Consider the following 21432-nt stretch of genomic DNA (forward strand, 5'->3'; position numbering starts at 1 on the left):
GAACAAAATAGTTGAATTTAATGGTCAGCGTTAAAGTATCGAAAATATAAAACTGAAATATGGTTTTTAGTAAAAATTTGATGAAATCTATATTTTTATCCAAAACGTTCAAGAAATTTAACGCGTAAAGTTTCTTTATACATACATTCTGTTGAAATTAACGCAATTGATTAAGATTTGAACTGGATACTTACATTCGGATTTACGCAATAAAAAAAAGCGAAACGTATTCTGTGCATTCCATTCATTTCTGCCTCTGGTAGTTTTGGGTAGTTTCGGATGAGCGCAATGGCAGCCATGAGTGTCAGAACTGATAATCATGTATTCGAGCGAGTACTGTTGTCAAATATGACAATTGTTGACATAATTGCATTCTACCGGAATAGCAATGCTCAAAAGAATAACCAGTGATTAACAGTGCTACATTATATTTCAATTTAGCGTTACGCATATTTTATCGCTGTGGACGACAACTTTATCCCGGCCAGAAAGGAAGTATGATAATTGCCCCTATGGTAGATTATAGCTGCTGGCGTTGATAACTCATCGATAATATATGCAAAGTGTATGCTAAGCACATCTATCCGACCCCCTAAAACAATGCGCCATATGCTAATTTCAACCAGTCTCCGAGTACTATCTTGTTGAAGAATAATCTGCGAACTGTCTCATGTCGATCGAGTTAACCTAACATCTTTTGAGTCAGCTCTGGTCTCTTCTTTTCTTTTCACAGTGACAAACGGGTAAGAGTACAAGCTTTTATTAGTTTATCTATCAATTTATTCTACATAATTTTATGATACCATGAGCCTACAATACTGTTTTGCTCATGTAGTGGACTTTCGATTATCCAGGAATGAGTGCACAAATAATTGAAAATCAGGACTAATGTAAAAGCTGTTACAATGTGCTCGTATTTATTCAATCTTATCTGCCACACCCTGAATAAAAATCGCTAATAGCCCATGTACGTTGGTTGACAGGGTATAAGGTTAATCCGTAAACCAGATAAAAAACAGGGTTAATGGAGAGTCTATTATGTTTGTTTTCAATGTTAGATGGGTATTTATTTTATTCATATATTATAAGTTGAAAATTCTCTGAAATAGTCCTTTTAGTAATTCATTGTCAAGAACACTATGTTGATAATAGTAAGACAGTTTGGATGTAGTTGATAATTTAACGTATTAAATGTCAAAACTAATAACGAGTAAATTATTACAATGTAGTTGCAAATCATTGATAACCACCGTGGTAGTTAATGTGTTAAATCGATTTAGAATATCTTTGCAACTCAGTAATTTCAAGATACTTAAATTGTTTTATTACAGATACAATGTCTTTTATATATTACATGGGAATATGGATATTATTTTTATACAACTGCAATGGTGACTACTCTGAATGGAATTCAAAGTGGCAAGTAATATGTCCTGGGTTATTTCCACGTGTCTTTATTAGCTATACCCCACGTGGAAATTTAACATGGGGCAGATTCTTAAAACAATCCCATATAACTGGCATAAAACACTGTGTAGCGGATTGTTGTACACAGTCAGAATGTAATGTAGCCTTAATGCATAATGGTACATGCTATCATGTACAATGTAAAAGTACAAAAATGTGTGCACCTTTCTATCGCCCAGATCTACTTAAAAAGGATCCACCAAGTATGGTACTTGTTAAACCCGTAGAAGATGAAGATATGTGGAGTTATTGGGTAGATTCTACCAATGATGAAACAGGGTAACAACTTATTAAATATTTTGGTATATTTAATTCTTAATCAGTGTAATGTTATATATATATTTTTTATTCTTTACATAGACCATTGCTGGAAGATTCAAATTCCGATCAGACTCTGTTTGGATTAAACGGTATTGCATGTATGGATTTGGATTGTCCAAACAATGAAAGATGTGTTAAACAAGGAGAAAAATCAGACATTGAAACATGCGAATGTGATTTAGGTTTCAAGAGAAATATTGCTGGTACGATTATCTACAATTCTTTATGAATGTATCAAAACATTAGTAACAGTGGTTTTAATATAATATTTGTTATATTCTTTAAGGAATATGTGAGGCAATAAAAGAAATTGAAACGTCTGACATTGGAGTAACTCCAGATGTTAGAAGTGATGTTACCAGTGACACAAGTACATCCATAAAGCCATCATTAAAACAATTAGTTGTTTCTGCTGTATCAAAAGAAGTACGTCTCCCCGAAAATGATGCGACATTGTCAGCATATACAGTGCCTACTGAACAAGGTAACCTGCATTACAACTATGCATGGAGCCTTCTCAGTCAACCAGAAGGGCATACAGGAACTATGACCGATCAGAATCGTATGACAGTAAAATTAAGTAATTTGTCTGAAGGACTGTACAAATTTAAAGTTGCAGTAAGCAGTCCAAATGCTTATGGAGAAGCATATGCAAATGTCAGCGTCTTGCCACGTAAGTATTTATATTTTTGAGGCAATCTAGCTATATATATATATTTTAATATATTAACAATTTATGAACGTAGCCTGTTCTCATCTCTGTGACTTGTTTTTAGCTAAACGAATAAATCAGGCACCAATTGCAATAATATCTCCAGCAACTCAAGTAGTGAAACTACCAAATACTGGAGCGGTTCTTGATGGTTCGCCCAGTAAAGATGATGATCGCGTAATTTCTTATCATTGGGAGTTGCAGCAAGGGCCTATTGGATATCAGCCAAATCTTGTTGACACTCCAACACTCCAACTTGACAATCTTGTTGCTGGGAACTACACATTCAAGTTAGTGATCCCAATTAGAAAAAGTTATTTATTTAACGCAAGCATGGTTTACACGGTTTTTCGCTATTGTTCTCTGTACCTGAAGTTGGTCTTTCTGTGACGGTGAATGTAAACAAAGAAGGAAGGGCAGTATAGAAAAGAGCCTGAAAGCATCATAGGACGAAAATGTGCCTATATTTGTACTTTGTGTATGCGAAAAAAGACGAGTAACCTGAGCTTTTATTACATAAAGTACCACATGCACTACGTCAACAAAGTCTTTTACGTCCCGCGTGCTTGCAATACGAATTGTATTGCAAACTCACACTGAGCATAAAAAGGCCCACTTTGCCTTCTGCCCACAATGTGCTACTTTACACATTCATCATAGTGTCTAAGCTAAGCATTGATAATTTTTTTACACCTTTTTTTTTTTAGATTGACTGTTGAAGATTCAGATCATGTAACGAATTTTACAGTAGCTAATATAACAGTTTTGAAAGTAATTGACTATCCTCCAAGTGCTAATGCTGGTCAGAATATTATTATTTATTTGCCACAAAATACAATCACGCTCAATGGGAATTTAAGCACAGATGACCGTGGTATTGCAAATTGGGAGTGGACTAAAAGTCCATCTGATCAAAATAAAGCTGTAGATATGCAGAATACCAGAACCCCATATCTTCAGCTATCTAATTTAGAAGAAGGCATGTACACCTTTGTTCTAAAGGTAACCGATGATTCAGACCAATCTTCAACTGCTGAGGTTCATGTATTTGTAAAACCACCCACAAATAAGCCACCAAAAGGTATAAATTAAAATATTTTTGAAAAATTACATTGTATGACAATATGTTACAATAAATTAATGTAAATCGTTATTGCAGCTGATGCAGGCGATGATGTAACTATAGCTTTACCGCTGACAGAAACGATACTTAACGGCAGCAAAAGTAAAGACGACATAAAGATTGTATCATATGTTTGGAAACAAGTCAGGTACCACAGTTACTACAAATGTTCATTTTTCTATAATCCTGTAGAAATAAAAGTAATATCATATGTTTACGTAGTGGCCCAAGCAATGTTCAATTTTCTGCAGCCAATGAGTCTATCACAAACATAACACAACTAACTAAAGGAAATTTTTTATTTAAATTAACGGTAATTGATGATAATGGCAATAAAGACTCTGACACTGTTGAAGTCAAAGTAACTCAGAGTAAGTATCTATCCTGGAGTTTGCTTCTGAAGAGCACTTTAACAGAAAAAAGTGTATGTAAAATTTGTTGTTCAAGCTTAAAATTGAATAGCATTAAACGAATAGATTTTTGACTGACAAATTATGTATCCTGTTATAACAGGTTATAAGTTAAATACATAAAACAATTAAATGCATAAGTATATTATAAGTTTTATATTTTCAGATAAAAATGCTCCACCAAAAGCAAATGCTGGAGGTGATCAGACAGTGATAGAACCCGTGAGTGCACTTGTAATTAATGGATCTCAATCCAGTGATGATTTAAAGATCGGGCAATGGTTATGGACTCGAGAGCCCTCATGTCTTGCCATTGGAACTGTGATTAAAGAAACGGACAAGTCCCCAGTCTTAATGGTAATTTATCACTTATTTCGATGTTCATATTTTACTTAAAGATCAACATTTCTATAATATTTGTCCTCTCGATTGTTTTATTGTAATACTGTAGTTAATGTACACTTAATATTTGAAATTCCAGTAGGGTGTTTTTAAAATTGTACATTTTGCAGTTGACCAATGTCGTACCGGGAAGGTACGTTTTCCGATTAAAAGTAACAGATGATCAAGGTTTAAGTAGTGAAGACACAGTGTCGGTCATTGTTAAACCTGGTAAATAATAAATATCTTAAAATGAAAGATACACGTTACATATTAACTACATGAAATAACAATTTTAGATCCCCAATTGTTAAATTTGGTTGAATTGACATTAAACATAAAGGCACATCTGTTAACTGAGTCTCAGAAGGATTCATTGGTTGTCAAATTGCAAATGCTATTACGAGACGAAGCGTCAATTGTTGTACGCAATTTGCGAGCAGAACCACGAACAGGAAGAGTTGTGCTTATTTTTTATGTTGAAAAAAAGGGTGGAAAATCCACGATGACTGGACCAGATGTAGTGAAAAGATTAAAAGAAAAACTTCGGCAAGATTCTGGATTACTACAGCTATCAGTGGCCAGGGTGGAAACTGCTATATGCCAAAACAATTGTTCAGGTATTTATGTATTTTTTAAGGTGGACATGTATATTTATTTCTCTTATTGAACATTTTTTATTATATTTCATTCAATTAGGACATGGCGTATGTGATCAAGAAAGTAGACAATGTTTATGCGAAGCTTTTTGGATGAAAAATTTAATTCAGATATATTTTGGCAATGGTGAATCTAATTGCGGTAAGTTATTTATTCATACAGCTTATAATTTATTTAAATAACGGCAATTAATAAAAATAAATCAATATTGCAGATTGGAGTGTATTGTATGTAATAATAGCTCTATTATCGATCGTCATATGTTGGGTGGGATGTGTTTGGGGCCTGTTTTGTCTATGCCACCGAATATGTGGAAAAAGACGCACAACACGTTCAAAAAAGAAACCGACTCGTTATTCACTTCTTCAACCAGAACCCGAAGATGAAAGCGCGACATGTAAGTTGCAAATTATGCAATATTTATACACGAGGAACAATAAAACTGATCGTATCATATGAAGACACTGAAAATGTTTTCTTTTACAGTTACATCTCACAATAAATTAGTACTCTCAGAATCAGATACAGATTCTGATGATGTATTATTTGAACATCGCAAAGGAAAGAACGATTGTCATATTAAAAATGGCAAATCAAGGAATGGCTTTCTGAAAACAAATGCTAGAATAAAGACATAAGGTAATACATATATGCATGGAAAAGCATTCTAATATGCTAACGGTTTTGCCTGTTTTGTAATATGTAAATCGTTTATTTTATAATATAGAGTATAAAAGTACCACTTACATATAATTATGTTCTCACATTACAGGTATTCATCCGTATGAGGAAATGATTGACGCCAATACGCGTACACTTGGCTAAATGAAGAATACTAGTCAGTTACGAGGCTGTCGTTTCAAAAATGTACCTAACGAAAAAATTACGCTCACAATTTCCGTTTGTAAGCAAACATCTTAATCTGTAGTACAGATGTTTATAAGTCATTGACGTGAGGAAAACGCTTTCTGTTTTGTCAGTATAATTTATTACACTTAATAAATATGTACGTATATTTTAGTTTGGAAGCTCTTCCTACACTAGACTAGTAAGAAAATACTACGTTCTGTGAATACACAAAGATTATTTGATTGACGTAAGTTCTGTTCAAAATAACCAAGTATATATCTGTTTCTCAACAATTTAAAAATATTGAATTTTATATTCTTACCATTATGCGTGTGTGCTATTTAATAGCAATGAACTATGGCCAAAATACCAAGTTTGGTTATTGATTATTTCTATGAATGCATATAATTGTAAAGTTATATATTAACTTTTATATGCATTTGTTCAGAGAACATCCATTAGGATCAGAAATCATGTTATTAATTATTGTATATATGCTTATAAAATAGTATTGTGACGTGACAATGTACTACGAACACATGCTAAAAGTATTATTGAACTTACCTCTAGCCTTTTATATGAATAATACAAATACACTTTGCAGATAATGGCATCAACAATGAAGACCTACTTTTGCAAAATGGCTTCATTCTAAAAAAATTTATTTTTCCGATTATATATAGGCTAACATTACTCGGAATAATATAACATTATATATATACATCTACAATTTTAACGAACTAGTCTTTTGCATTTACAAGGAATTGTAACTAGTCATTCACATAAGGCATAGTTCCATGTGATTAAAATTCAAGAACCATGTGCAATTTTATTCTTGAAAATATTGGACATTGAAACCGTTTAGTTTTCCGTTTAAAAACTATTTGTCTTATTTTAATAATCAATTTGTTAGTAAGGCCTAAAGGAAAAATAAAGATATGAAAGTCCCAAAGAACCAAAATAACTGTTATTTTAATTGTTTTGATTACAAATAACCATTATATATGATTAAAATTGTTCCGATTATGAATAACAATTATGAATAATTACAATTTTTCTGGTAATGAATAACCATTATTAAGGAGCCGTTTTGACTTTGATTACCCAAAACCATTCTCGACGGAAAAAATGAGATTGTTTGCCACTAACCAATGTCGACAGCAAACGTTTTTTTTGTTTATAACCGATTGTTGTCAATTGTTATCAACTGATGACTAGTTGGAAGAATTTTAATCATTCATAATAGTTATTTATAGTAGGAACAGTTATAATCATCTATAATGGTTATTTGTAACCTAAACAACTAAAATGACTGTTATTTTGGATCTCTGGAGGGTACTACTGTCTGCATATTCAAACACTTTACTAAGGACTACACTTTAATAAGGACTAGTGACGATTTGTGTAAAATATTAATGTTTACAAATGTAGCAAAACGGTCACTGCAATATAATTCAATTAAGATTGACTATTGAAAATGACATTTAGTATTATTTTAAACATTTTTGCTAATGTGATACCTTTAATATGTTGTTTGTTAATATACTTAATTAACAAATATTTGAATTCATAATTGATACATTTAAGATTTTTATCGCGTTTAATTGTTATTCTTTAAATTCAGTTAACAAAGGAAGTTAATGAGGAAGTCATGTGCTCTGAATATAGTTGTCACATCTGAATATGTACCAATCCACCATCATACTTCTTCTGTAATCATCAAATATACAAAATTATGACAAATTTTATTGTAGTTGATATTGTAGAATTAAATAAATATGTAATTTTGCAATTAGATTCCAATGAATATTTATAGAAGTTCACATCGATAATATTACATCAGAACACTTTGGAAGATACTCGACAATGTACCTCCGTATCACCTTAAGCTTAATTCTTTTATTTGTCATATAATCAGTACATATGTTCTAGTCAATTGATAACGTTAAGCTAAACTTTTTCCTCGCAATTAAGAAAGATAATTTAAAAAAATTGTTATAATTTACACTTATTTAGAGTTCTGTTTAGCTGATTTGTATTGTTGAAATTTAGCGTACAAGGGATCGGATTCTGAAGAACCAAAAGCCAATGTTGCCCTCTGGTAGTAATCCGGTACTAATTCTATGTTGTTAATAACTGTTGAAAGTAGATGCGCCTTTTCTGCATAAACACCTGTATAAAAAAAATTAATATTTTTTAATTAATTAAAATATATATATTGAATATACATTTCCTTTTAAATAAGTAAAAAATGTAAGTTACCTGGTGTTTCCAGCATGAGGTTACATATATGTACATGAAGGTAATAGTAAGTCGGTTGGTAATGGAAATACATTCTAAGTTGAGTAGAGGGTATCTTATATTTTTCAAAAACTAATGCAGTTGCAGTATCTCTGATGTTTTTTAATAATGGAAGATGGGATTTATTTAATTCTCTGATTGATTTAAGGCGTTGAAAAGGTAACGCTAGTAAATGCAGCGTTGCTCTCTCTCCATCCCACTTCAGATCGGATATCAAAATAAAACCTACATCTTTTTCCTTATTTTCATATATTATTTTGTCTTTCTCTGCCTTATGTTCTAAAATATTGTCGACCCACTGCAAAAATGAGTATAAATTATTATTCTAGTTATTCAAGATATAAGAAAATGTCACCTAACGCATACCTCTAAAGATAATTGTTGAGCCTCCAAGTAAGGAAGTGTCACTTCTTTATAAAGCTCTTCAGTTTCTTCTATTATGTGAAATTGATTTACTTGAAATTTCTCGATATGTTTCTGAGTTGCTGGATGAATTATCGTTGTATTTAAACCTAGGTTCATAAATGCAATACCAGAAATCAGTGTTGACAAAATAAATTGAGCATGCATGCACGATGTTAGGTCTTTATACTATTAAAGTGAATGTTACTGTGCGAAAACCGTAATATTCAGGACAGTTTAACATTTTCCGTGGCACCAAGCTTTCATTCTTGTTGCATTTTGAATGAAAAAAATTAATCAAAGGACAACCCAATTACTTTGGTAGATATTAATTATTTTCTTTGCTTTTAGATATTCTACTTTTTTAATACATCATAAAAACTGTACGAGATTCAACAAAATTTCATAGAATCGTTTCTATAGAAAATTTAATTTTCTACAAGAAATGTACTATTCATTTTTTTTTCTATGTAGTATCCCCATATTCTACATATTACGAAATTATGTTTCCAAGTTTCGAGAATGATGCTTTACGCGTGAATTCTACCGAGGGGGCACCAATCATATTTCGCGCGCGAGTCGAAGTGTTAGCAACACTGGAAAATGGCGGACGTTCCATCGGTTCTTGAAGAAAACATCTTTCCAGCTTCTTTATGTTCAATCCCTGCCACTATCAATGTAAACAGTATAATAACGGTGAGCAGTAATACGTGAAAGAATCATTTAAGAAAAGAAGCGACAGTTTATACGCCGATGAGTACACTAATCGGACGCGTCGCAACCCAACGCGGAGTAAACTTTCCATCCACACAACGTCGACAAAGCAAGTTTATTAGGGGCAAACATAGCTTACCATTGTATTTCTCAGTGAGGAAACATTCATACTTCCCATAAACATCATTTCGAAACTCTTTGTGTAGTGGCGTTTCCTCGTTAAAGAGGGTCTTAAGAAAAATCTCGTCATTCGGAAAACTTTTTCTTTCGAACAAGACAATTGCCGGGCCCTTACGATTCTCGAACGTCCCCTCGACACACATCACTTTTTTCTGCGTATTATTGCTTAATATTCTCTTAACTCGGAAGGTCGATAAGTTCTTCAAGGTCTCGTGGACGCTGTCATCGCTCTGTTCACTAGTCCCATCCTCCAACCTCGCTTTCTTCGGCTTAGAGCAATTGTCTACTTCTTCGGCGACACCGAGTTCCGCCATTTTTGTTGCTTCGCGGTAGCGCGGCGAGCGCTACAGTCCGTTACGATATCGTCACTCGATCTGACTGTTACTTGCTTCCACTCCAATGGGTGCATTCAGAGGAGACAACTGTTGAGTGATCGGTTAGCGGTCATCTGCTGAATGGGTACGTTCACTCACATGTTTACTGATCAGACGCCATTTAATGTATCACTAATTTTCTACGCTACCTGCGCTCAACGTGTTGGGTAGATCAAATTCAAATTCAAACCGTGTAGATTCAAGTTAAAGAAGCAAGGATGTCAAATGAAATCAATTATTACAATGAAATGTATGAAGTAAACGGTCTTCAGTACGATGTAGTAGAGAGTGCAGAAGTGCATAAAATGTTAGAAAATGGTACGTTATTTCGAAATGTATACTTAACCTTAATCTATTGTATTCGATCTTCCTAATATAGACCAAAAAACTAATAATAAATAAATAATTAAGTTAGTATGAACATGTGAGTGTTTTTTTTTTCAGACGTTACATTCTGTTACGAATATTATTCTAAGAATATATCATCTATAGAAGTTGTTGGTGTATGTAACGAAAAGGTGAAAAATTTTTCAGGTAATGAAATAGCTGAAATAATACACGACGTACATGTACTGTAAGCACTGACTGCTAATATAATTATATTAATTATATTAGCAGTCAGTGCTATAAGGAGGTTAGGTTACACAAGACTGGATGCCGCCATATTATGATCACTGAACAGTCCATTCAGCAGAAAATCGCAACATGTTCCCAACTCATCGGTAACCGCTTTTCTCCTCCGAATGCATTCAATATCTTCCATTGTATACCTTTTTCACGCGCGCATTTTGATTTTTCAATTCGAATATTAACAAAAAAACCAGTAAGCATTGGCAATTCTTCAATATTTTCAACGTTGCGTTCGGTAAATACATTTTTTAACATGCTCGTTTCATTGAGCCTCCTGTGAAGCATTATTTTTGTTTTTCTGGAAAGATGCTGGTCCTTTACCTGCATCGTTTGGGATGTTCCTCGATTTTCTATTAATTTCAGCTGTTACTACGGTTGGATAATTTCGCATTTTTCGAGATTCGCGACGAACCAAAATAATTTTGGTTAAAAGTGAAATTTCATGAGCATTGCATTCTTCCTCAACGCCTCCATAATCACGTGTTGAAGTTTCAAACGTGCACGCAGTTTGGAGAAGTTTTATAAATAGTTTGATGTTTTGGGTGTGTGTGTGTGCGTGCGTGCGTGCGTGCGTGCATGCGTGCGTGCGTGCGTGCGTGCGTGCGTGCGTGCGTGCGTGCGTGCGTGCGTGCGTGTGTGTGTGTGTGAGGATCATTCTTTTATATATTTATTTAATAGGATGAGCCTCTTAAAACACCTTAACTAAAAAGTTAATGAAGACAACGTATTTACAATTCTTTTCCTAGGAATCTCACCTTTGTCTTACTGAGCACGAATTTCTAGCAACCCTGAATACTTACGGTTACTTATAAATATTATCCTTAGCAGTACATCGAATGAATCATTAACTTGTCTTCTTGTACGCACGTGACTGTGATGAAGTAAAACAACAAAAGCAGATGCACCACCTCTATCAATATTTAATCACCTCAATTCGATGTACACGACATCAAACTGAATGTTCGACATTAAGATAAGATAAAGCTTCGTAAAGAGATATGAGTCTGATCCGGGGAGTGCCTCACGCGCGCGCGTGCGTGCGTGCGTGCGTGTGGGCCCCGCGCGCGCGTTTACTGGTCAAAATACATATGTGCAGTTTACAACAGAGCATTGAAGTTAAATTATTACTCGGTTTTATTTGTCTCGTATTTTATTTGAAATTCACATCATATAACATCTAATTCAAGTAAATTACATAGTTTTAAGTCATTATAATTAAGACATTAATTTTGCCTAACTTTTTATTGCAGATACCCCTATGTGAGTTGTTGCGACGAACGTTAGTCGAAATTACCCGTTGCGATGCAAACGCGATATATCAGGTGTTTCTTGATAAACGACGTTGATCGATTCAGGTACCAGCGATCGATGAAACGAACGAAGGACGACTGCGCTCCGTAGTCTGCGGATACGACGGATGTGTCCCGAATCATTTTTCGTAAGCACTGCCGCGTACGCATTATTCAGAGAGCTCCCACTACGTGTCGAGGGTCTCGCGTGTTCCTCGAGGCTGCCTATATAAACCAGTCTGTATTTATCGCATAGCTCACAGTATATTTTGCGACCGGGTGCTGTCTTTAGCGATTCCCGATATCGTGTCTAGGCGCGCGTACGTTTCTGGCCGCGCCGCAACCGATTTTCGGTTTGTACTACGTGGACAGCATTGGGGACGATTCGGGGAGTTTTACAATTCGTGAGAGGAAGAATAAGAGAACGACAATTGTAGCAGGTGACTAAGTCGAACGCGGGAACGCTTAACACTTCGTGGCCTTCATTTTTAGTTCGTGATTTGTTTGACGAGACCGTTGGGTGTCCGATCGGCGTTTAAGGTGAAGTGAAACCCCCTTCAAATCAGTCGATTCGAATACAACAATTTTTTTTAAGGATATTAGACCAAACTGTCCGAAACTTTGACACATCACTCCTGATCACATAAAAATTGTCCTGACACATTCAAAATTTGGATTTTTGGAAAAACTTGTTTAACTTAGCCCAGACCTGAACCAAAATGGCGTCGAACTCTCAAATTTCGATCAATATACAATTAGGGAAGGCTCTGATATGAGAAACGAAAGTGTCAGGACAATTTGACGACAATTTAGAACACTCTGATAATCGATAAACTCGCATTTGAACGAGATAAAGTTCAAAAAAGTGTTGTATGCGCTTCTATGCTAAAACGATGGGAATACGAGGCCTCGGAGTGAAAATTTAATTGTTCTGGAAATCACAGATGGCGCAGGGGGTCCCTCTGCAGTCAATTAGGGCCCCAGAAAGCATGAACCCAGAGGATTTCTGGAGTTTTACTTCGATTTCTTTATAATTATTGTACGAAAACGACAGGTGGAGTATGACATTTGGTACAATACCCAATGTAATTCGACACAGCTGTCAATATAAAAACGAATGTCGGCAACGTAGGCATTTAGAAAAATCTTCTTTATCGACGTCGATCAAGTTCCTCGACGTGTTTCACTTCACCTTAATCAGAGGTTTCGATCGTGATCGTGCCGAACTTGTAGTACTATCCTCGATGAGGCCCTCTCCATTTCGCGCCCCAGAAATTTCTGCCGGCTACGGCCAATCGGGGGACAAGACCTGGCAGAGCGGTCCAATCAGCACTGCAGTATTCCAATTCGTGATTAGACTGGAGTCCCACTGAGCGCGTCGAATGCTAGACGGAGCGCGGCGCGTCAACGCGTCGGGAATGAAAAACCAATTGGAACTGCTCTTAAGGGGACTCATACCTATTGAAATAAAATAACCTATTTCTCAAATAAGTACAGGAATTAATTGAAACAACATTTAAATGCAGTTTGAGTGTGTTTTAACCATACGTTTAGGTACACATTAATATAATTACTATTCATCGATCTAAATTTAAAAAATGTTTCAGTTTTGATACACATTGTAAAGAATCGTATTTTGGTGTTCATCCTCGTTTGTCGTAAGCTTTCAGGTAGACCTATTACTCCAGAGTATTTCACCTTTAGAAGATGGATCATGGCAAATACCTGCTCATAAGTGGATATTTTCAATAATTTCCGAAAGCATTGAATAATTTTAAAAAGTTATTTTATCAAAGTAAGGAAAATTTGACGAAAATATTATTAATGGATACTAAAATTTTGAGTAACTTTGTTTGTACATAGTTGTCGGTCATCATTTCTATAGCCATATATTTTGTCATATGTTCAAGATATGAACTATGCGGAAACACAATTTTCTGAGATCTATTATGAGAAGGCATAAAAAAATGGCTTTAAAGTTTCAAAACTGTTTTTATGTAAAATGAAAATGTGCACCTGCGAGAAAAAATGGGTATTTTCACCCTGCCACTAGTTATGACCCGCTTAACCCCGTGCATCACTTCCGCCGCAGTTAAGTTTGACGCGTTGACGCCCTCGGTCCGTGTGTCATTCGACGCGCTCAGTGGGACTCCGGCCGTTAGCTTCCTCCGCGAGAATCGGTGCGAGATTTTAAAAAGGAGAGACGCTCACCGAATTGCGCAGCGAGTAGCGACTCGTGGCACTATCAATAGCGACGCATCGCCACGGGCCTGACTTGCTTTTGGTTCAACCGGTCCATGTGCCACGCGACCCGCCAACCTCTCTTATTTTGTTATTCCAGGATAATGTCGGCGTCCCCGATCACCAGGCAGGTTACGCAGAGTCAGACCATACCCTCCAGGAGGGTCGCCATCCATGACCCGAGTGAATTTCCAACAGACTATTCCTCTACCCCTGGAGGCACGATCTACTCCACGACGCCGGGAGGTCAGTTTTATTATTTTCATCTGTATTCTTCAGCTTTTGTCTCGCTTCCCATCAATGTCAATAACCGATTTGCCTTTGCGCAATTCCTCGTATCGTTTGGCCTTGAGTTGGAGTGGGTGACGCGCGTCGTCGTGAACGGGGAGTAGATATACATGATACGCGCCACCTCGTGCTATACCGACCCCTCTAGTTAGAAATAATTAACATAGTCTGGACTACGTACAACTTTACGTAGATTTTGCATGTGGAGTTTGAAACGTAGCAATCGAGATGCACGCGGACGGGAAAACCGTGTAGTTATGTGAACTACCCGGAAACGAAAACTGAGTTAAAAAACTGAGGCCAAGAGCATTTTTATAGCTCAGATTGCACGACCAGGCTTCACGAGTGAACTTAAGTAAACACGACAAATCCGCGGAATTAACCCTTTGAGGACGGAGCTCTATTGACATATGGGCGAAATTCATTAAAACGTATAGGCCATATTGGACCAAACGTCGGACGCATATATGCAGCGGTAGCCCGCAAAGGGTTAACTGAAAGAACTGACAAGATTATATTTTAGATTATATTTTAATACTCTTCAAACGACTTCGTGGAGTGATAATTCTGTTTCTAGCATGTCTCCAAATAAAATTGCCCGATCCCGCAGATGTAGAGTGAACTTCGGTACCTCTAAAACAATTTATGGTTAATTCTTTAACAAGAACGGATTATTGTCCGGAACCGACATTTTTCTATAACATCTAATTACTGTTACATCCATTGTACAATCTAAGTTAAAAATATACCCTGCTCGTTATATTGAACTATTGTACGTACACTTTAATGACCTTGATAATTGGAATTCGGAGGGGGGCATCGACCACGTGAAAACAGCGGGTGCTCCGAAATAAGAGGCTCATTTATATGCCCGCAAGGTGATGGCCTTCGAGAGCTTGAGCTTCTACGACGCGGATAGGAGAAACTAGTATTTTTTTATCTTTATTGGTGATCAAAAAGTAAGTGGACGTTCTTCCACTGTTTGTGTGCCTCGGTTATCGGTCGCCTAATGTTGATGGAACACTAATAACGATAAAGAAATTAATTCTTGATATCCAGTGCATACCTATCGATATGTGATAATCCTCTACCTTCGGGAGCATGGCTCGGATACTAATACAATATTTATTTCGATCACTATGTCTAGTTTTTATTTTTCGATTAATCCGCTGAATTATGTTTCACAATAAACGTAGTAACGCGTAATAATGCGCCATTATACCTGAATGTTGTACCTGATTTTTGGGCTCTTACAAGGAAGATATCCCAGGTCGATCTCTCCGATTTGATTTCTTTTATATTATGTTATAGTAGACTAAAAACTAAGCGACAGGTATCTTTTTTTATCTGCCCTTAAACTCTTTAAAGGGTGAAACCATCCAAAGTGAGGCATGTCAAGGGGCGATTTGGCAGTTTCACCCACAAGAACATAATATTTTTTAACCAATCCACCTGGAAATGCTTTCTCATAACGAGGAATGAAAAATATAATTTTCTCAATTAAAAAAAAAATTAAGGGGTAAGCCACCCCTTACAGGCCTTACTTTGGATGATGGTTTCACCCCCTTAAAGTGTTTAATGGCAGATAAAAAAAATACGTGTCGCTTAGTTTTTAGTTTACTATAACATCTTATAAAAGAAATCAAATCGGAGAAATCGATCTGGGATACCTTCCTTGTTAGATTACACTTCATGGTTAAAATATGCGTGATCTTGTACTCGCTCTTGTGGACTTGACCAAGTAATTGTATGCAAAGAATAAAATATTCTGATGTATTGTGCATAAGTTTTGTGAACTCATTCGTGAACTCATTCGTGAAAAATGCAAATTCCAGAGCATCAATATAATCTTTCTCGGTGATCATTCAATTTAGGATCCTCTTCAACATAATTTGACTGGAATTTTGTCGGTTTAGTCATTACGCCAAGGTCGGCTCGTGTTTCCTAATTAAAGATTTGCATCTACTAATCCATCAGCATACGTAGTTAAAAAGTTTGTCTATATGCAGAAAATGAATTCACAGTCTTAACAAGAAATTTTACTTGCTGCAACAAATGCAAACGCTGGAAATTTGGACCACTTCATTAGGACAACACAAATTCAATTCATAGGTGCATTATTCTTGTCTAGCGACAACAAATTGTATATCGCTCATTCGTTTGAGTAGGAACAACATTATTATTTTTGGCTGTTGCAACAAATTAATTTGCTAATTTAGCAAGCATTTTTTCTAAAGAGAACTCTCCAGTGGTTGCGTCTCCGATTCGATGTAATTGCAAACATTTTTGTTGTTGGTGCGATTATCCCTGCAGGGAGAGCAAAACTTTATCAGCAATGCTGCCCTCTGCTAAAAGTGCAAATGTCTTTTTTTTTTTCCTTATATTAAAAGTACGACAGAGAGATTAAGGTGTATATGCATATGTACGTATGTGTGCGTGCGTATAAAAGAACGGAAGTTTTTTTTTAATCCCATGGGGTAGACTTAAACCTAAACATCGGGGTCAGGTCCGACGTTAATAACCTTAGGGTGATGTTTTCTTTGGCCGAGATCTCCACGTGGCAAAAGCCGTCGTTTGATAACGAGTCGAATATTCGTTGATATTGGGGGCATCGTCAGGCCACTCCGCTACGTTAAAAGACCGTTGAGTGTGTTTTACGTACACGATGCGCGATTAGAGCCTGTTGAAGGTAATCAACCGCGTAGATTTTGCAATGTATAAACGCGTAGAAATCTCAAATTGGAGCTCTCATTTATGACTCGTGATATCCCTGAAACGGTTACATGAGACAATCGTTTATGATTCGTACAATGGAACATGTAAATTGGGTGTTCTACCACGCATTGGTGTACTATAACCGTATTCACGCGGTAAAGTTTGAAACGAGTCGGTATAGCTAGTTTGCGAAAAAGTTTCTTAAACGATTGACCCGTCAGATGCCATTTTCAAATCACCTTAAAGGATTAAATTGGCCTAGATAAACAGCAAAGAATAAACACATTGTAGGTAAGCATTTCAGATAAACTATAGTCTTTAATTCCTTTAACGATTTAATCGCATCTCTCGATTATTTTCCTAAAATTACGAGGAGAATCATACTTCACTTTTTAATGGCGTCGGATATTATTTCAGCGTAATTTTGCCGTCACGAAGCGAAATGATGTTTAGGATAGTTAATTCTAAAACAAAATTCAAGCATAATGTCGTTCGTAACTTAGAAGAGCACGTCGAAATTACCGTAGCGCAATAAAAAGGATTTTAAGAGTTATTTTCACGCGGCTTAAACTTCCGTAGAATTTCATTTTGACTCAATCCCTTCTAGACTTGTTAGCGCGTGCTTCTACCTCTGCACGATACAAGAATACGCACGTATTAATAGGCACACCCGCGTTCCTTCCCGTAGATCTTCTGTTACGGCCATCCAAAAAAAACCATGTTCCTTTTATTGAAACTTTATGTTCGTTTAGATCATTGAAACGGTTTTACATTATTGGATTATAGGATTATTGATACAGGAATACGCACGTATTAATCGACGCACCGCGTTCCTTGCCGTAGATCTTCAGAAACGGCCACGTTCCTTTTATTGTAACTTTATGTTCGTTTAGATCATTGAAATGGGTTTACATTATAGGATTTTAGGATTATTGATACAGGAATACGCACGTATTAATCGACGCACCGCGTTCCTTGCCGTAGATCTTCAGAAACGGCCACGTTCCTTTTATCGAAACTTTACGTTCATTTACGTTATGGAAACAGGTATACATTGTTGGGTTATAGGATTATTGATACAGGAATACGCACGTACTAATCGGCGCACCGCGTTCCTTCCCGTAGATATTCAGTTACGGCTATTAAAAAATAACCATGTTCCTTTTATTGAAAGTTCACGTTCGTTTAACTCGTTGAAACGGGTATACATTATTGGATTGTAGGATTATTGATACAGGAATATACACGCATTAATAGGCGCACCGTCTTCCTTCCCGTAGATCTTCAGTTACGGCCATCCAAAAACGACCACGTTCCTATGATCGAAACACAAGAGACGAGCGTGAAATCGCGCATAAAACGTGTATCTATGTTTAGAAATTGTTTTTCTACGTCAAAGGAGGAAAATAGGTCGACCGGTGCACATCGATGTCAACAATTGTCGAATTGAATTGCACATTAAACGAGCACTTTGTGCTTCAGTAATGTCTCGAGAAATTTTAAGTAAACGGGGGATTCAATTCAATTACGTAGCTGCCACCGTCGTAATAATTCACAGATAATTTACTTTACCAAGCTACCCTAAATCATCATTATTTGATGTTATTGTTCAACTACGATTCTGAGTAATTATTTCGATGAAGGCTTCATCACACTTGCTTTGTCATTTCGAGAAACAATCTTAATAATTACGTCCTGATCTTCGCTCGAAGTTCCTAATATGAAGCCTTATAAATTAAGGTATTTTCACATTTATTAACACGTTCCGTGCCACGCCGTGTACCACCCGAGGTTAACGCGTATTATCGGTGGTACATGTGGCACGGAACGTGTTAATAATTCCGAAATAATTTTAGACTAAAACCAACTTGTTTAAAATCGATTTCCACGTCTGTAGCTATCTCGTTACATCGTATAATCAATTCGTTGATTTACACTGGCGCGCCATGAAGGAACGTTTATTTCTAGCCGTGACATTTTGTTTTCGTTTCCTTCGAAGCTCTTTTAGCTCTATAAAATTAACAAGTTTAAGCCTATTAGGTCGGCCTAGAGAGAGGTGAAATAATGACGCACGTAAAAAAATTGCGCAGTTTGTTTACACGTTTTCAAAAGCAGAATATTTTATTGGATAACCTTCGCTGTCACGCCACCGTAATTGTGTGTGTGTTGTGTTGATCGTCGGACTCGAGGAGTAAGGCTAAGGTTTCTTTGTTGTTTTCATCATTTGAAAATCATAAATCCGGTCAATCATAAATTGTTGCAAGGTATCGGTTAGAGCATCATTATTACGCATCATTTATCGAAAAACAAAAGTTCGAAAATTTGATAATGAAATTTAAGAAAATCTCATTCGACACCGTTGCTAACTGTGTTGCTTTGTTGATCGTCGCCCAATATGTAGTTGATGTAGTATTTTCTAGAACGCATATTAACTACGAACTTGTTATCTGCCCAATCGAGTCTGACATAATCGAACCATATGGTGAGAACGAATATAAACCTACTCTCTTGCTGTTCCAACGAAGCGTTATACAATTTTATTGTATCCATGTGGTCAGTTGATTCAGTACATTTCTTACTCAGTGAAACTGCTCATGTGTCATCAATGTTGTAAACAAGTAACCTGTTGCGTGGCACGCCTTGCGAGTTCATGATCTTTCCCTACATTCACATCTGAGTCGGCATTTCTTTTTATTTGACATTTTGGAATTTGATGTTAAATTTTATAATTTGTTCATAAATAGACTGTAATTATGTAGCCGTTTTGTCAATCGTTCACTTCGTTGGACATTCTTTGGCGGAAATAATCAGAAATTGAATGTGAATTTGCACGATGAGTTATCGAACACTGAAGGCAGAAATAGTTCGTTGCTATTGAGAGTTGTTTATAGACGTAACTTGTGGGTCGATTGAGGTATGCAGCAGGTACTCATGATTTTAATGATAGTGTTGTTCTACAGGTACCCGCATTGTGTATGACCATGCCTTTTTGATGAATTTACGAAATTCTCCGATTTCGCAGTCACCACCGCGAAATATGCCCTCCATCCCTGCTAACATTCTAAAGGATTCACCATTATCGCTTCCGACAACAATGTCACCAACAGTCGTACAAGCAAAGGTAAATAATTTTTCGGTAACTTGTACACTAATTCTAAAGATTGTACACTTCTACATATACGGAAGACTATAGTCATCAAAGTTGAGAAATGCAATCCAAGCAATTTCATGAAATATATAAGACATTGTTCGAACATAAGATTGACATTAAAACAATAGATATCCTTAAATTATTACATGCATATTCTTTCAAATTTTGAATTTGATTATCTTAGAATTATTTTTACAGTATTTTAAAAATCTTCGATGATACCATAAGAGCAAAGTAGCAAAATAGTCCATACAGATAACTTTAGCGGAATGATTTAATGGAAACAGTAATTGCATGATTTACCTAGATTCTCGTAATTTTACAGTTTAAATTAAAAATACTTTATCATTAAAATATCATGTAATTGTATATTTGTTAATTTTTCTAGAAATCCTGCCAATCGAAAAATTCATCGCAGAGTTCGGAATTGCCATGTGACTGTGACAATCAGTTTGTGATGACGGACTGCTGTTCATTGTTAGTTGAGAAGTCTTAATACGTGATCTTCTCGTAACTGCATAAGTGCTTGAATACTGTTCTGAGCTTTTCCAAAGGAATTTATCATCGTACCAAGAGTCTTTAGAACCTCGTAATAGGCAGCCGGTGTCCTTCTACATCAGTGAATGAATCACTACAAATATAAGTGACATGTTTTCAAAATGAAGAAGAATGATGTGTAAAAAATAAGTTCCAACCCACCAAACACATTATCATAGTTAAATAACATTGAAGTAATATAGTATATAGCAAAAGTTATTAAAAAAAATACATTGATATTATATAATATCTAAGTACTGTTGTTCCGTAACATTGTTATAAAGCATTGCAGTGGCATATTATTGACATAACATAATATGGTGCCAATATATTATGAGTATGTTACATTATTTGTTTTATAACAATGTTATATAACTATGCTCGGTGGAGAGAATCTGTTACAACCATTAACAAATCACCTGATGATTTAATAAATTCTGTATTTTATTTTGTAAATTACTATTTAAAAATATTGATTACAAATAAACTATGTTTTTTTTTATAATCCATAATAGTCATTTATCTGATGTTCATTGGTGTAATCGAATACAGACCTATGCTCTACGAATACATAGTATCAAACATCAGGAAACTCAGTAGAGTTTTGCGCCAAATATGCACACTTGCGTAGAATTAATGAATAGGCCCAAACTTTGACTATATAAATTTGAACCATGGACGTAAGGA

The 21432-nt window shown here is 35.7% G+C and overlaps 3 protein-coding genes across 11 annotated transcripts; 2 read left to right on the forward strand and 1 right to left on the reverse strand.

Annotated features, from left to right (window-relative positions):
* The first annotated feature begins 291 nt into the window (after nt 1-291).
* LOC105698902 (dyslexia-associated protein KIAA0319-like protein) lies at nt 292-6459 on the forward strand. Its single transcript, XM_012423534.1, has 15 exons — nt 292-743; nt 1332-1746; nt 1828-1991; nt 2075-2461; nt 2565-2790; nt 3208-3581; nt 3660-3771; nt 3846-3994; nt 4200-4390; nt 4546-4645; nt 4714-5034; nt 5114-5215; nt 5289-5471; nt 5561-5713; nt 5847-6459. The coding sequence occupies exons 2-14, from the start codon at nt 1337-1339 to the stop codon at nt 5710-5712; spliced, it is 2871 nt and encodes a 956-aa protein (XP_012278957.1). The 5' UTR covers nt 292-743; nt 1332-1336; the 3' UTR covers nt 5713; nt 5847-6459.
* Nucleotides 6460-7425: 966 nt separating this feature from the next.
* LOC105698903 (m7GpppX diphosphatase) lies at nt 7426-9932 on the reverse strand. Its single transcript, XM_012423535.2, has 4 exons — nt 9480-9932; nt 8591-8736; nt 8186-8522; nt 7426-8095 (listed from the first exon to the last, which is right to left on the reverse strand). Exons 1-4 carry the CDS (start codon nt 9832-9834, stop codon nt 7932-7934), a joined length of 1002 nt encoding a protein of 333 aa, XP_012278958.1. The 5' UTR covers nt 9835-9932; the 3' UTR covers nt 7426-7931.
* On the forward strand, nt 9170-21201 carry LOC105698905 (eukaryotic translation initiation factor 4E-binding protein 1). 9 transcript variants are annotated; one of them, XM_012423536.1, is made up of 6 exons: nt 10092-10212; nt 10339-10428; nt 11775-11962; nt 14155-14300; nt 20018-20178; nt 20597-20731. In XM_012423536.1, exons 4-6 carry the CDS (start codon nt 14159-14161, stop codon nt 20702-20704), a joined length of 411 nt encoding a protein of 136 aa, XP_012278959.1. In that variant the 5' UTR covers nt 10092-10212; nt 10339-10428; nt 11775-11962; nt 14155-14158; the 3' UTR covers nt 20705-20731. The 9 variants fall into 9 exon arrangements, 8 of the variants coding, with proteins under 8 accessions (XP_012278962.1, XP_012278964.1, XP_012278959.1 ...); XM_012423539.1 differs by lacking the exons at nt 10092-10212; nt 10339-10428 and adding an exon at nt 9170-9322; XM_012423541.2 differs by lacking the exons at nt 10092-10212; nt 10339-10428 and adding an exon at nt 9909-9979.
* The last annotated feature ends 231 nt before the right edge of the window (nt 21202-21432 follow it).

This window comes from Orussus abietinus, unplaced genomic scaffold (assembly GCF_000612105.2).
Source record: "Orussus abietinus isolate OABI.00-Male unplaced genomic scaffold, Oabi_2.0 scaffold260, whole genome shotgun sequence".
NCBI classification, from domain to species: Eukaryota; Metazoa; Arthropoda; class Insecta; order Hymenoptera; family Orussidae; genus Orussus; species Orussus abietinus.